This window comes from Rhinatrema bivittatum, chromosome 7 (genome assembly GCF_901001135.1).
Source record: "Rhinatrema bivittatum chromosome 7, aRhiBiv1.1, whole genome shotgun sequence".
Lineage (NCBI taxonomy): Eukaryota > Metazoa > Chordata > Amphibia > Gymnophiona > Rhinatrematidae > Rhinatrema > Rhinatrema bivittatum.
The window spans coordinates 105,721,394-105,734,872 of record NC_042621.1 but is presented as its reverse complement, the minus strand read 5'-3'; the positions used below and the strand labels follow the sequence as shown (position 1 = coordinate 105,734,872).

The 13,479-nt window shown below is 44.9% G+C and overlaps 1 protein-coding gene and 1 long non-coding RNA gene across 6 annotated transcripts in view; both read right to left on the bottom strand.

Annotated features, from left to right (window-relative positions):
- The window catches only part of WDR59 (WD repeat domain 59), a 283,191-nt gene extending 278,655 nt beyond the window's left edge, over nt 1-4,536 (bottom strand). For all 5 annotated transcript variants that reach the window (XM_029608874.1, XM_029608875.1, XM_029608876.1 and 2 more), the window contains exon 1: nt 4,410-4,536. In XM_029608874.1, the coding sequence (XP_029464734.1) occupies nt 4,410-4,463 (54 nt within the window). In that variant the 5' untranslated portion in view covers nt 4,464-4,536. The remainder of the gene's footprint in view (nt 1-4,409) is intronic.
- Nucleotides 4,537-5,129: 593 nt separating this feature from the next.
- LOC115096116 lies at nt 5,130-13,246 on the bottom strand. The gene is made up of 3 exons (XR_003857976.1): nt 12,980-13,246; nt 8,385-8,499; nt 5,130-7,956 (listed from the first exon to the last, which is right to left on the bottom strand). It is a non-coding gene; the product is annotated as an uncharacterized LOC115096116 (long non-coding RNA).
- Nucleotides 13,247-13,479: the final 233 nt, after the last annotated feature.

Genomic DNA, 13,479 nt, shown 5'->3' with positions numbered 1-13,479 from the left:
AGAAGTTAGTCATGAGTTGGATTGCTCCTGGATCTTCAGTTCCAGCTTTTCATTCCAGGAGTCTTCCATGATCCTTCCTCGCTTCTTCAAGGCATTCTGTTCTTCGCTGGTATTCCTTGTCTTCGTCCATGGTTCCTGAACCTTCGTCTTCATCTTTGTTCCATGTCCTGATCTCTCGTCAGATCCCGTCTCCGTGTCTTCAGATGTCCAGAAGTCCCCTTGTCTCCGGATGTCCAGACATCTCTGTCCTCTGATGTCTTCGTCCGCCATGTTCCAGATGTCCCTGATGTCCAGATGCCATAGATGTCCTGGTATCTTCTTGTATATGATGCCTTACGTTCCAGTCCTGATGTTCCAAATCCTGAGTTCCAAGTCCTGATCTTGATGTCTCGAGTTCCAAGTCTCGATCCTGATGTCCTTCGTCAAGTCCCGATCCTGAAATACCGTCAGATCCTAGCTCCAGGTTCAGCCCTGGACCCTGTCTCCAGCTTCAGCCCTGGACCCTGTCTCCAGCTGACCTTTCCTGGGAGTAAATCCATATCGATCCAGTGTCCATGTCTGGTGGCTGGAGCCCTCTTCCGGTTGGATCTGTCTTCGAGCACTGCCCCGATTCCTCCTTCGTCCTAAGCCTCAATCCTGTGCTTGTTCGCGCTCCGCGTGGTCTGCGACCAGCCTCTTCAGGATGTGTAGGGTGCGCAGTGGGACAGGGTGGTCCTCGACCAGCCCATGTCGGCTGTGTAGGGTGCCCTGAGGGGCAGTGCCTGTCTAAGTCTCCGAGTATCCTGAGTCTTTGTCCTCATCCCTTCCAAGTTCCAAGTGGTCTCGTCCAAGTTCCAAGAATCTGTCTCATCTCATCCGAGTTCTAGTTCCAAGTCCTCATCTGAGTCCTTCCAAGTTCCAAGAATCCTCGTCTGAGTAACCGGAATCCTCTCCTGAGCCTACGCCTGATTTCCATCCATCACGTCTGAGCATCTTGCATCTGAGTTCCAAGCATCCTCGTCTCATCTAAGTTCCAAGCTCCAAGCGTCCTTGTCTCATCTGAGTTACAAGCGTTCTCGTCTCATCTAAGTTCCAAGCTCCAAGCGTCCTTGTCTCATCTGAGTTACAAGTAACCTCTTCTTGTTCAAGTCTTCAAGCCTAGTCCAAGTCCGAGGTCCCGTCTTGTTCCTAGTTCCAGTACCATTGTTTGTCCTCGACCTCTGTCCATCCTGCCACATCTGCCACTCCCTAGTGGCAGGTCTGAATAGGCTATCAAGTGGCTGGAGGGCTACTCCAGAGACCAGCATTGCATTGTTGGGTCTCTACCGGTGCGTGCAAGTTCGGAAGAGGTTAGGGCTCAGTGGTCAGTCTGCTCTTCCCATGCTTGGACACTTCTTCCCTGCCGCAGTGCTTCCACGGAGCTCCCTAGCGCTCCCGCAACACTTGGTTGTGATGTCTCATGGTTTGGAGTAGCTGTATATTTCTGTTTTTGGGATGCCGGATGTTCCCTACCTCGTGGGGGGGGGGGGGGGGTATGGGCAGAGGATTTCTGGATATGGCCCCTCTTCTCGCAAAGAAAGTCATTTTGCTGAGTTGGAAATCTGAGGACCTTCCTTCTTTCACCCAGTGGAAGGGTCTGCTGCAGCAGACTGCATAAATAGAATTACTTCAGAATCGGGACTTGGCAATCAGACATCTTCTCTTTTCCTTAAAGGATGTTTTGTTTTGTGGGAAAAACTGCTCACTACTTGTTAAAGTCTTCATTTGGCCTTGGCATGAAAGATGACCTGCTCGCTTTACCAGTGTCACTATCTGTGGGTTGCTCTGGTGGGTTTGAGTGTCTGAGCGGGTTATGTGTATGTATGGTTTTTCGTTCAGATGGGCAGTCATTTTATTTTCCTTAGAGTTATAAAATGTTAAAAAGGTAGGTCATTATGCTCATACATAGGCCAATATGTTTGTTATGGCTGTTTTTTTCTTATGTCATTTATTGTTCTGTATCTAATGACTCAATAAAAACAAACAACAAAAAAAACACACCACTCACAGAATAGACACACCAATAGTTACCTTTCTCCACTGAAAGAAAAAAACATGTCCCGGTTTCCTGTCATTAACCACTTACTGCCACCTGTCCCATGATTTTTTTAATCTCCTAAGGAAACTCTTATGATGGACTTTGTCAAACACCTTTCGAAAATCCAGATACACTGTATCAACTGACTCACCCCTTCAAAAACAAAATATAACAGATTTGTAAATCAAGATTTCCCTTTGTTTAATCCATGTTGGCTCTGCCCCATTAGTCTGTGTCTATCCAGATGGTCAGTAATTTTGTTCGCAAGCCAAAGATACAATGGCAGGAAAGTCCACACTCAGTGTGCAGCAAAGAAACAACAGAGTGCAAAGACTGTAATTCATCCTTTGCAAAACCACTGCAGAAAAACTAAATTAATTTATTTGCTTTGGTCTTTACTAAGTTAGGATACTGGGCAGATACCTGAATCACATCATGGTGAACCGGGAAGTTGTAATAGAAAAAAAAAAAAAATCGACAAACTAGAGAGTAAGAAATCGCAGTGACTGGAGGGTATACACCCTAGAATTCTGAAGAACTAAAAAATGAAATTGCAGCCTTATTATTAGTAATCTATAAGTTCTCATTCAAATCAGCTATGATACCTGAGGATTGGAGGAGGGTGGTTGACATAACATTTGTTTTTAAAATAGCTTCAGGGATGATCAGGGAAACTACAGACTAGTGCCAGGCTAAATTGTAGAACCTATTATGAAGAACAAAATTACTGAAGAAACAATAGAGTGCAGAGACTGTACTCATCCTTTAAGTTGAGTAAAAATGTGCTTACAAATTGAATATGATTCTCATTTTTAATAAATGAAGGAACTCCTGAATCTTTAGAACATTCATATAATACAGATCAAAGTATCCCCCGCTACAGACACTGTGTTTCGCTGAGAAGGTTGCATCAGTAGCACCCTTTGAATGTACCTGTAGAAGTGGATGAGCCTCAGCCTTACTGTCCCTCCTGAAACCTGCTTAGTAATTGAAATGGGCAATTTGATATCATTTTTCTCTGCCTGCTCTTTATTTAAATACACCTGGGCTACTTTTGCCTCTATCACAGCCTATCAGGATATTCTAACTTCCCAGTTGTGCCAGGATCCTTTAAAGATACCTCATCCTGAAGCATTTAGTTTAAAAGCTACTCTAGCTCCTTTTTAAAATGTCAACATTAGCAGTTGGGTTCCACCATATTTAAAGGTGGAACATATTCTTTCAGAACAGGCACCTCTTTCTCCAAAATTTTGACCAGTTCCTAACAAATGTCATTACTTGTTGATTTATAGCTATGAATGTTACTTTTGTAAACTGTTGTGATCTTTTACATGGAATGACCATATATAAAATGTCTAAATAAATAAAATAAATGTAAAGCCGTCTTCCCAGAACTAATGTCCTCATCCATGCATCATGACCTCAGAGCTCTGCCTACCTTTGGGGTCCTGCACATTGAATGGGGAACATTTCTTAGCACATTCATATTCAAAACTTTCAGCTTATACCAATTTTGTCTTAACACACAGCTTTGATTTGTCAAAACTCACTTGATTACGGAATAAAATCACAGATGACAGTAAGCACTTTGGGGGTGGAAACACTGTAATCCTTTGAGGTAGCTCCTACACTAGAGTTGTGATCATGACCCATCCATAGACTATTAAGATGCTATCTACAGAAAACAGCAATTACATAAGAAAATGCCATACTGGGTCAGATCAAGGGTCCATCAAGCCCAGCATCCTGTTTGCAACAGTGGCCAATCCAGGCCATAACAACCTGGCAAGTACCCAAAAACTAAGTCTATTCCATGTTACCATTGCTAATGTCAGTGGCTATTCTCTAAGTGAACTTAATAACAGGTAATGAACTTCTCCTCCAAGAACTTATCCAGACAATCACCATCTATCACAATGACCGTCCCTGCAAAAGTTTACATTTTCAGCTTGAGCAAATGGACATTGCCCAAGCTCCCAGCGCTGACGAATAAGGAAATTGAACCCTGGAGTGGAGGAGGTCACAGCTCTGGGCACTCCCCACTGCACTGCAATCACTTTTCCCATTCTTTTGAAAATTTTAAAGCGGGATAAGCTTTAATTGATAAGCGGGAAAAAAGCTGAAGCACTATTTCCTCTCTCGGCCCAAAACTATAGCACCAAGGTACAAATGGATTACAGTCACACTACATATGCTCCGTACGCACTGGCCATATTACGCATGCTCCAATCAGCCAGGAGTCTGATCCAGGCTTGGGCTTCGTAAGCCGGTCTAGGCTGCAGGCCAGGGACATTTGCATCCTCTCTATCCTCAAACAGGTTCTGTCCTCCCGCCCACCGAGCCCCGCTATTACCTGCGAATCCCGGAACTCCACCACCACATTCTCGCTGCTCCAGCGCGCCGCCATGTCGCCGCCTCCCAAAACACAACAAATTACGTCCGACGTAGGATACGTAGTTTGTGCGGGCCTAAACAATCAATAGTGGATGACGTAAAGGTTGGGGGACGCTGCGACCGCCGGGAGTTGTAGTCTAACTGCCCGAGTACGGCGTGTGGCAAAGATACGAAAAGTGGATTCGTCGTACGATCATTAAATCCAAATTCTGAGTCACTCCAGTATTGTACGGAAGCAGCGCAAACAGCTACGGCAGAAGCGTTTTTATTGTAAACTGAAAAGTATTCAATCTGATGCGGGGCTGCCTTCCTGTCCTAATTTGGGGTTGCCTGCCGCCAATCAGCTGAGCCTGAATGGGGCCTCCCTTCTACCTCCTGAAGTCAGCCTGCCAGTACTGGGGAGGAGAGGAGGCGGAGGTGCTTTCTCTTGCCTCTTCCTTCCTGCCGCTAATCAGCTGAGTTCTTCCTTTCCTACTGCTGGAATTCTTTACCTGAAATGTTACGGTTTGATTCCAGATAGAAAGAGATTTAAATGTGAGCTAAAAACATAGCATAAAACATCAGAATGTAGAGATCCTCAATAACAAGAAGGACCTGAGATTTTAATTGATGCATGAGGAACACATTTAAGGAGAGATTGTAAGAAGCTCAATACAACGCACAGAATAATATGTGAAATTTATTTTATTTTATTTATTTCTGTAGTTCACATCTTATGTCCTTGATCTTTTATTAATATGTATTTGAACAATTCAATTGCTAGATGTTAACTCCTGTTTATGAATACATGCTATGTAACCCATCATTATTTGCTGATTTATACCTATGAATATTATTGTAAACCATTGTGATCTTTGCATGGAATGACGGTATATAAAATTTCTAAATAAATAAATAGACCTGTGCACAGCCACAGGTTAAGAAAATGGACGGTTGTTAATTTAGCATCCCTTTTCCTAACCTGACCGCTGGCACACTTTTTTTTTTTTGGACAGTTCTACATTTTCACTTCCTCATACTTAATATAGCCATGATATTAAGTCGGAGAAAGTACGGAAAAGTAGTATTTTCTGCTTTTCTGTACAGCTTTTGGGTTCCTCAAAAATTAATTGTGGCAAGTAAAAATGTGTGCATTAGGCACACATATATTTTGCAGGGGGGAGAAATAGCTAATAGCCTTTCTCAACATGAATTTACATGTGTGAGTGTTATTAGCTACATGCTCTATTGGATGCACCTTTTGGATGCGCTAACTCCTGTTGTGCATCGGGAGTTATGAACGTGCATCTAAAACGCGCATCCAATCGCATGTTGAGCCGTGTGCTGCGGCCAGCATACATTATTGCATCAGCCTGAGGGTCTTCCCAGCCTCTGTCCTATTCTTTGGCTGATCAGGCAGGGACAGCATGCACTGAACAGTGGATGTGACTCACTCTGAGTGTTGGGAGCAGCAGCACTGAACACGCTCTGGCAGCCACCGAGCCGGCTGCCTGCACTACACAGACATCACCTTTTTCCTGCACCTGTATAAAGAGGGAGTTGGTCCACTGTGATAAGTTAATGTGTCTCTGCCTCCTCCCTCCCTTTTTCAACATTTGGAAGGGAGATAGTGGGGCTTTCAGTGCTTCCCTACCCCTTCTTTTGGCCATATTAATCTCCATGTCTGTACTGCCTGCTGTGTGGAAGTTTGTGTGCCACACAACCTTTGTTAATGTAAGCTGTGCCTTGGGAAATGATATAATAAGGTGCAGTCAGCAGAGCACAGTTTTACGCACAGTTGCATGCACATTTTTTGTGAGCAGGACTACGCCGGATGCAGTAAGGAATTTTAAACACTCACAGGCTGCTGCAATAAGGTGCACCCAGTCTAGTGCATGGGTTTACTCACGCTTGGGTGTGCATTTTGGGCATGCAGTAATAGCGTCCAATGCAGCAAGGAGATTAGCGGGTCTAAAATGCGCACCATTGCATTTAAATTGCATGTAAACGAAGACTAGCTATTACTGCCCAATGCAGGAAAGCAGCCCAAAGTTGGGCGCTCAAAGAATGTTTTTTCATACCGGAAAATAAACTGCAGCTGTGGAAGTGGAGTAAGCTTTATTTGCAGTCAAGAACTCATGAGAAATATTTAAAAAATTGGTCCTCTATGTTGTGATAAATGTGCCCTTTGTAGAGCAGGGTTATTTAACTAAATCTTATACTAATCTCTTTATTTGGGGTTAGAACAAAAAATAAAAAAAATGTATATAAGGATTAGTGGCACAGAGCCTGATGATTAGCTAAAGGACATCTTAAAAATCGTAGATGATTCCTTTCCTTTTGGTAAATACGCATTGCAGATTTCTGTAACTTCATGTAAGCAATGCACTTTTGCTAGGAACACACAATTTAGATGTCTGTGCGCCCGATGCAATATGCTTTTGAGCACCAGAAATACACATTTCTCCCTAGGGTGCCCTTTTTGTAAGCCATTTCGATTTCTTTGTAATTAGCATTTTGCATCGGGCGCACAGGGCACATGGATGTGCGTGCATTAGGAAAATGGCACTCAATATGAGCACCCAATTTTTTGTACATTTCTCATTGCATTAGGCTACAAAATGCTATGTGAAACATTGCTTAGTGCTCTCACATGAAATCCCATGCTAATGAAGGCATTAACTGTTACACCCTCCCCCACCACCACAGAAAGGTGTGCTGGCTTAACTCATGTTTTCCTAGCGCTGGAAATGTTACTCCTGGTCAGAGGTGGACTAAAGTTTCCAGCACCACTGTTTATCAATGGACAGGAGCATGAGTTCTGGTGCTGGGACTGGTAGTTGGAATTTATTTGCAGAAAACATGTTTTGTGCAGAAAATATGATTTAGTTGCACAAAAATGTTTTCTGTGCTGAAAGCTTTTTTTGTGCACATAAATCATACTTTATGCACACAAAACAAGCACAAACCATGCTTTGTTTGAACAAAGATTTCTATGTGCACAAAATGTGATTCCTTTTCTTCTTCTTAGACTAGTCCTTACACTTGGGATTTCTCTGCTGCTCAAGGCACACCCCCTTCAAGACCTTGTTATTGGCTATAAGGTAGGAGTGGCCTTAGGCCCTTGCCAGTAGTCTCTTGTCTGCTGTAGCTGTGGATGATTGTAGATGGACTGTACTGAGTCTCCCAGAGCCAGAATGCTGGTTGAACTTGTGTGATCCTTTGGACCTGCTTCCCCCAGCAGAGCGGCCACCTAGGATCCTGGTAGGGTTCACTCCAAGAGTGGATCCCTTTAACCATAGGGAACTGAGGATCCTTTCTCTAAGGATTAAGGGAACCAAGAGGATCCGTCCCCAGCAAGTTAGTCTCCAAGGATGCTTCTCTCTTCTGCTCATCCTGGGTTTGTTTGGGAGGAATTAAGCAAAAAAAAAAAAAAAGAGCAATGGCAAATTTAAGGAAGGAGGACCATGTGCAGAAAATGTGACTGGGGCCTGCTGATGCAAAGGATTTCCTGGAGGTGGTGAGTTCTGCAATTGAGGAGAACAAAAGAAGTGAGAGGATGCAGCGCCATGCTAATTACATTATACAGCATTTAACTGCAGGCAGCTGGCTGGATGCTAGCTCAATTACTCTGGACAAAAAAAATGCTCAAGAACACAAATGCGTAGCCTGGAGAGCCAAGATATCTCTTGGCTCTTGGAGATATCTTGGCTCTTGGCCCCAGCATTACTAAATGTGTTCTGCCCAGCCTGCAATGGGATTCTGACCCTACCTCCCTGGATACGCCCAGCAAGGACTCACCTCCAATATGGGAAAACTTGTAGAAAGGGGTTGGGCTAGGAGCAGATTCAGTCCCAATCAGTGCTGGAGAATATGATCCATTGCCTCTAGGCCTGGTAGAGTCCCCTCCATGTAGGGTTGCCCCAGGGATGGCCCAGAAGGCAAGTTTGCTCACCCGGTAGGCATGCTGAGGCAGGAGCTGCCAGGCGGCTTGTTAGGAGCCCAATCCGGGTGTTTCCGGGTATTGTTGATGCACCAGGTCTTCTGCACCATGGGTCTGCTCCATTTCTCTGTGGATCAAGAGTGGGGAGAAAGAAAGGTTCTGGCCATTAAACATCCGAAATACAACCTTAGGGTGTCATCTTCCCCAGCCCTAATAGCCACCACTGACTCTGTTGAAGGAATTGGGTGAGTAGACTATTTGGATCTTAGTTGGACCCTCTGAGCTCCCAAGAAAAGAGGCAATGTTCCTTGGAAGAGGAAGATTCCATATTAGTAAGGTTTCATAAGGAAGAGCTCTCAGCCCTCATTACCAATGTGTTGGCAGCTCTAAAGATACCGGCTGCCAAGACAGAAGTCTTACTGGAGAGAGATCCTGTCCTCCAGGGGATAAGGAAGCCTCCAAGGGCCTTTCCCTTGCACAAAGCCTTAAAATAGATGGCACTAATGAATGATCATTTCAATTTCTGGCTCAAATCCTGGAGTACAGTAAGTGGTTTTGGATACACTGGAGGCTGGGGTTGTGTATGGAGCAATAAAAGGCAATATGGTAAAGATGGCCTGCATTTGTCTGTAGCAGGAAGGCGGATACTAAGTGAGAAATTTGAATCATATATTATCAGACATTTAAACTAAAGAATGGGGGTGGCAGGAGATGGCCAATGAAATTGACATGTAACCCCAAGCAATACAGGAAGTGGGAGGAGAAAACAAAGTTAGCATAAAACAAAGCAGAAAAGGTGTCTAGGAAGCAAAAAATCAAGGGAGAAAAATTGGAAAGCTCATAGTTTGGGCAATAAAATCCAGACTTGCAGGCCCTAATGGTGGAGGCAGACTTTGACATTATTGCTGTTACAGAGACATGGTTCACAGATTCTCATGACTGGGATATACCAGGCTATAACTTATTAAGGGACAGACAGGACAGAAAAGGGGGAGGAGTAGCTCTGTACAGAGAAGCCAGACGAAGACCCGAGTTTTGAATTTCAAAAATTCAGACTTTGTCGAAATGGGTAGTACCTGGAGGCAGAACTAGAAGACTGGGAGAAAATGAGAGAGGTGGAACAACAGTGGGCCAAACTAAAAGGAGCAATTACAAAGGCAACAAATCTATATGTTAGAAAAGTAAACAAAAGCAAGAGAAATAAGAAACTGATCTGGTTCTCAAAGGAGGTGGCTGATAAAATAAAAGCAAAAATAACATTCAAGAAAAATAAAGAATCCCAAAAAGAGGAACACAGGGAAGAATATCTGGTGAAAGTGAAGGAGATGAAAGAAAGCAAAAAGTCAGGTGGAAGAAAGGATTGCCAAAGAGGTAAAGTGAGGTGACAAAACATTTTTCAGATACATCAGAAAAAGGTCCAAAGTTGTATAGTGAAATTGAAAGGTGACAAAGATCAATTTGTGAAGAGAGACGAAGACGTGGCCGAAATATTAAACAAATACTTCAGACTGGTGTTCACTAAATAAGACCCTGGAGAAGGATAGTCGCTAGTTAACAAGACTGTGGATGGGGGTGGAGTAGACGAAACTCCGTTTACAGAAGAGAATGTATGGGAAGAGCTAGGAAAACTGAAAGTGGACAAGGCCATGGGCCCGGATGAGGTTCATCCCAAGATACTGAGGGAGCTCAGAGATGTGCTGGCTGGTCCGCCTCATGACCTGTTCAATAGATCCCAGGAAACGGGAGTGGTGCCACAAGATTGAAGAAGAGCGGTGGTGATCCTGCTTCAAAAAAGTGGAAGCAGAGAGGAGGCTGGAAACTAGTTAGCCTCACCTTAGGGATGGGAAAATTAATGGAGACTCTGCTGAAGGAAAGGAAAGTGAACTATCTACAATCCGGTGGGTTGCTTGACCTGACACAGCATGGATTCACCAGGGAAGAGCGCTCAATGTGATTTACTTGGATTTTAGTAAAGCTTTTGATACAGTCCCACATAAGAGACTCGTGAACAAAATGAGTAGCTTGGGTGTGAGTGCCAAGGTAGTAGCGTGGATTGCAAACTAGTTGACTGACAGGAGACAGCATGTAATGATAAATGAAACCTACGCTGATGAAAGAACGGTGTTAAGTGGAGTGCTACAGGGATCAGTTTTAGGACTGATTCTGTTCAATATCTTTGTGAGCAACCTGGTGAAAGGGATAGAAGGTCAAGTTTGTCTATTTGCGGATGATACTAAGACCTGCAACAGAATGGACACATCTGAAGGAGTAGAGAGAATGAAAAGTGATTTAAGAAAACTTGAAGAGTGGTCAAAGATTTGGCAGCTGGGATTCAATGCCAAGAAGTGCAGAGTCATGCATCTGGGGTGTGGTAATCCAAAAGAGCTGTATGTGATGGGGGTGTGTGAAAGACTAATGTGTATGGACTAGGAGAGGGACCTTGGGGTAACAGTGTCTGGCGATCTGAGGGCAGAGAAGCAATGTGACAAGGCGATAGCTAAAGCCAGAAGAATGCTGGGCTGCATAGAGAGAGGAATAACCAGTAAGAAAAAAGAAGTGATAATTCCCTTGTACAGATCCATGGTGAGGCCTCACCTGGAGTACTGCATTCAGTACTGGTGCCCGTATCTCAAAAAGGAAAAAGTCAGGATAGAGGCGATCCAAAGAAGAGCAACCAAAATAGTGAGGGGTCAGCAATGGAAGACTTATGAGGAAAGCCTGAAGAATCTGAATTATGTACACCCTGGAAGAAAGAAGGTGCAGGGGGAGATATGATACAGAGCTTCAGATATCTGAAAGGCTTTTATGAGGCACAATCGTCAAACCTTTTCTGTTGGAAAGAAATCAATAGAACGAGGGGTCATGAATGTGAAACTCCAGGGAAGACGACCCAGAACCAATGTTAGGAAATATTTCTTCACGGAGAGGGTGGTGGATGCCTGGAATGCCCTTCCGGAGGAGGTGGTGAAGATGAAAACAGTGAAGGAATTCAAAGGGGCATGGGATAAACACTGTGGATCCCTAAAGGCTAGAGGATGGGAATAAGAAAAAGAGTGCATGGGGGTAACTGGGGGATAACTTGCTGGTGTGGCAGTTGCTACCCTTAACAAATAAGCCTTGATACTGTTAATGCAACTCCCATCATTGCTTTCTGCTTCAATGGCAGTGAGAAAAGGGGAACTGGATTCAGACAGCAACCATCGAGGGCCCTGATTTTTACAGTTTGGGGAACAAATAAACATGGGGGTAACCTGCTGATGCGGCGCTTACTACCGATGCAACTCCAACGTTGCTCTCTGCTTTCACAGCAACGGTTAAGGGAAATTGGATTCAAAAAGCATCCGAAGGCCCTGACTTTCACAGTCTGGGAAACTGATAAGGATGGGGGTAATCTGCACAGTGCAGCAGATACTGGTATAAGCTTGCTGGGCAGACTGGGTGGATCATTTTGGCCCTTTTCTGCCATAATTTCTGTGTTTCTATGAAATAAGATGCTCCACAATGGGGGCTTATAGGAGGCAGGGTTATAGGGAAGTTGTACCCTCTCCCTGTGGAGAAGAAAAATAGTCCACTACGAATACCATGGGTGGATGCTTTGGTGTCAGTGGTAACCTGAAAGACCACGATGCCCTGTAGAGAGAGGAATGGCTTTGGAGGGTCCTCAGGAGAGAAAAATTGAGGCAATCCTAAAATAGGCTTTCTTGACGGGTACCACGGCAATTCAAGCCTCTTTTGTGGAGGCTACATAGCCTGGGCAGCTTTATGCTGGATAGAGCAACCCTGCCCCCTCTCTTCCTGGCAGCATTCAGATTGCCCCTTCCTCCTAGGCCCTAACCACAAGAGTCTTGCTCCAGGCTATTCTCTTCCTCCAGCAGAAAACACTCACTCTTATCCAGGCCCTCCCTCCTCCTTACTGGCCATGGCCTTCAGGCTAGCAAGTGACAGGAGGAATCAGCATGGGGAAGAGGCAGTGGTAGCTCCTTGTGTAATGATACAGGCCCCCCACCCCCTCCCGTCCATGGATGCAAACACATTTCTTCTCAGTACTTCAGTGGAATGTGTTTTATTTACTGGTGTACATAAGAACATAAGTTTCATGCTGGGTGAGACCCAGTTCCATAAAGGCCAGCATCCTGTCTCAAACACTTGCCCCTCCCAAAAAAGTAGATCCAGTTTCTTGCTGCTCCCTCTCCACAATGAGTACTGCGTTTCCCAGAGGCACCTAGTTAATAACTGCTTATGGACTTTTCCTCCAGGAACTTGTCCGACCCCTTTTTAAACCCTGCTATGCTGCTTGCTGTGGGGGGGGGGGGGGTTTATTCCCTTGTTCCCTTTTTGTCCCATAATTAGACTGAAAAATAAAAATGATGCAGCCAGAAATTCCTGCAGTTTAAGTTCCTCTTTTTATTAACTGTATGTACAGGAAGATTGCTCAGCCAAGATTGGGGAAGCAGTCTTAGCATACACAGTAACAAGTCAAACAGTTATACTTTTTATACAAATACTTTTTATTACTTCTGCTTTATACCAAAGAAGGATACATAAAGAGAATAGACAAATCAAATGTCAGGTTGTAACGGTTGGCCGCCGCGCCTGGCATCACTCACCCCCGGGATCCTTCAACATCCTCGCGGCAGGACGCAGCCATCGTCCTGCTACCACCGCCTCTGCTCCCTAGGCACGCATGAGCCCATACTCCCCATCCTTAAGAGCCCTCCGGCAGGCTATTTGAAACGGGAGCCAGAAGCAAGACAGCGCCTCAGCAACGGGTCCTCCTGCTCTCATTGATGTCAGATACTGCTCCGCTTCCTACCTGCCTTGCTCTGCTACCTGTCCTGCTCCTGCTTGCCGCGTGTCTTGCTCCAGTCCTGCCTGCTTTTCTCTTCCTGATTTGCCTCATGCCTTACCTGCCTTCCGCCTGCCTCAACCCATTGACCTCTGCCTGCCTGGCCTCCATCGGGCCACTGCCTGCCTGACCCATGTGCAGCCTCCTGCTGTGGACTTTCACCTAAGTCCTGCCGACCTCTGAACCCAAGGGCTCAACTTGCAGCAGAAGAGGCTGATTATAGGTGAAGTTCCCAGCCATGGCGTATCCGCCAGCTGTCGG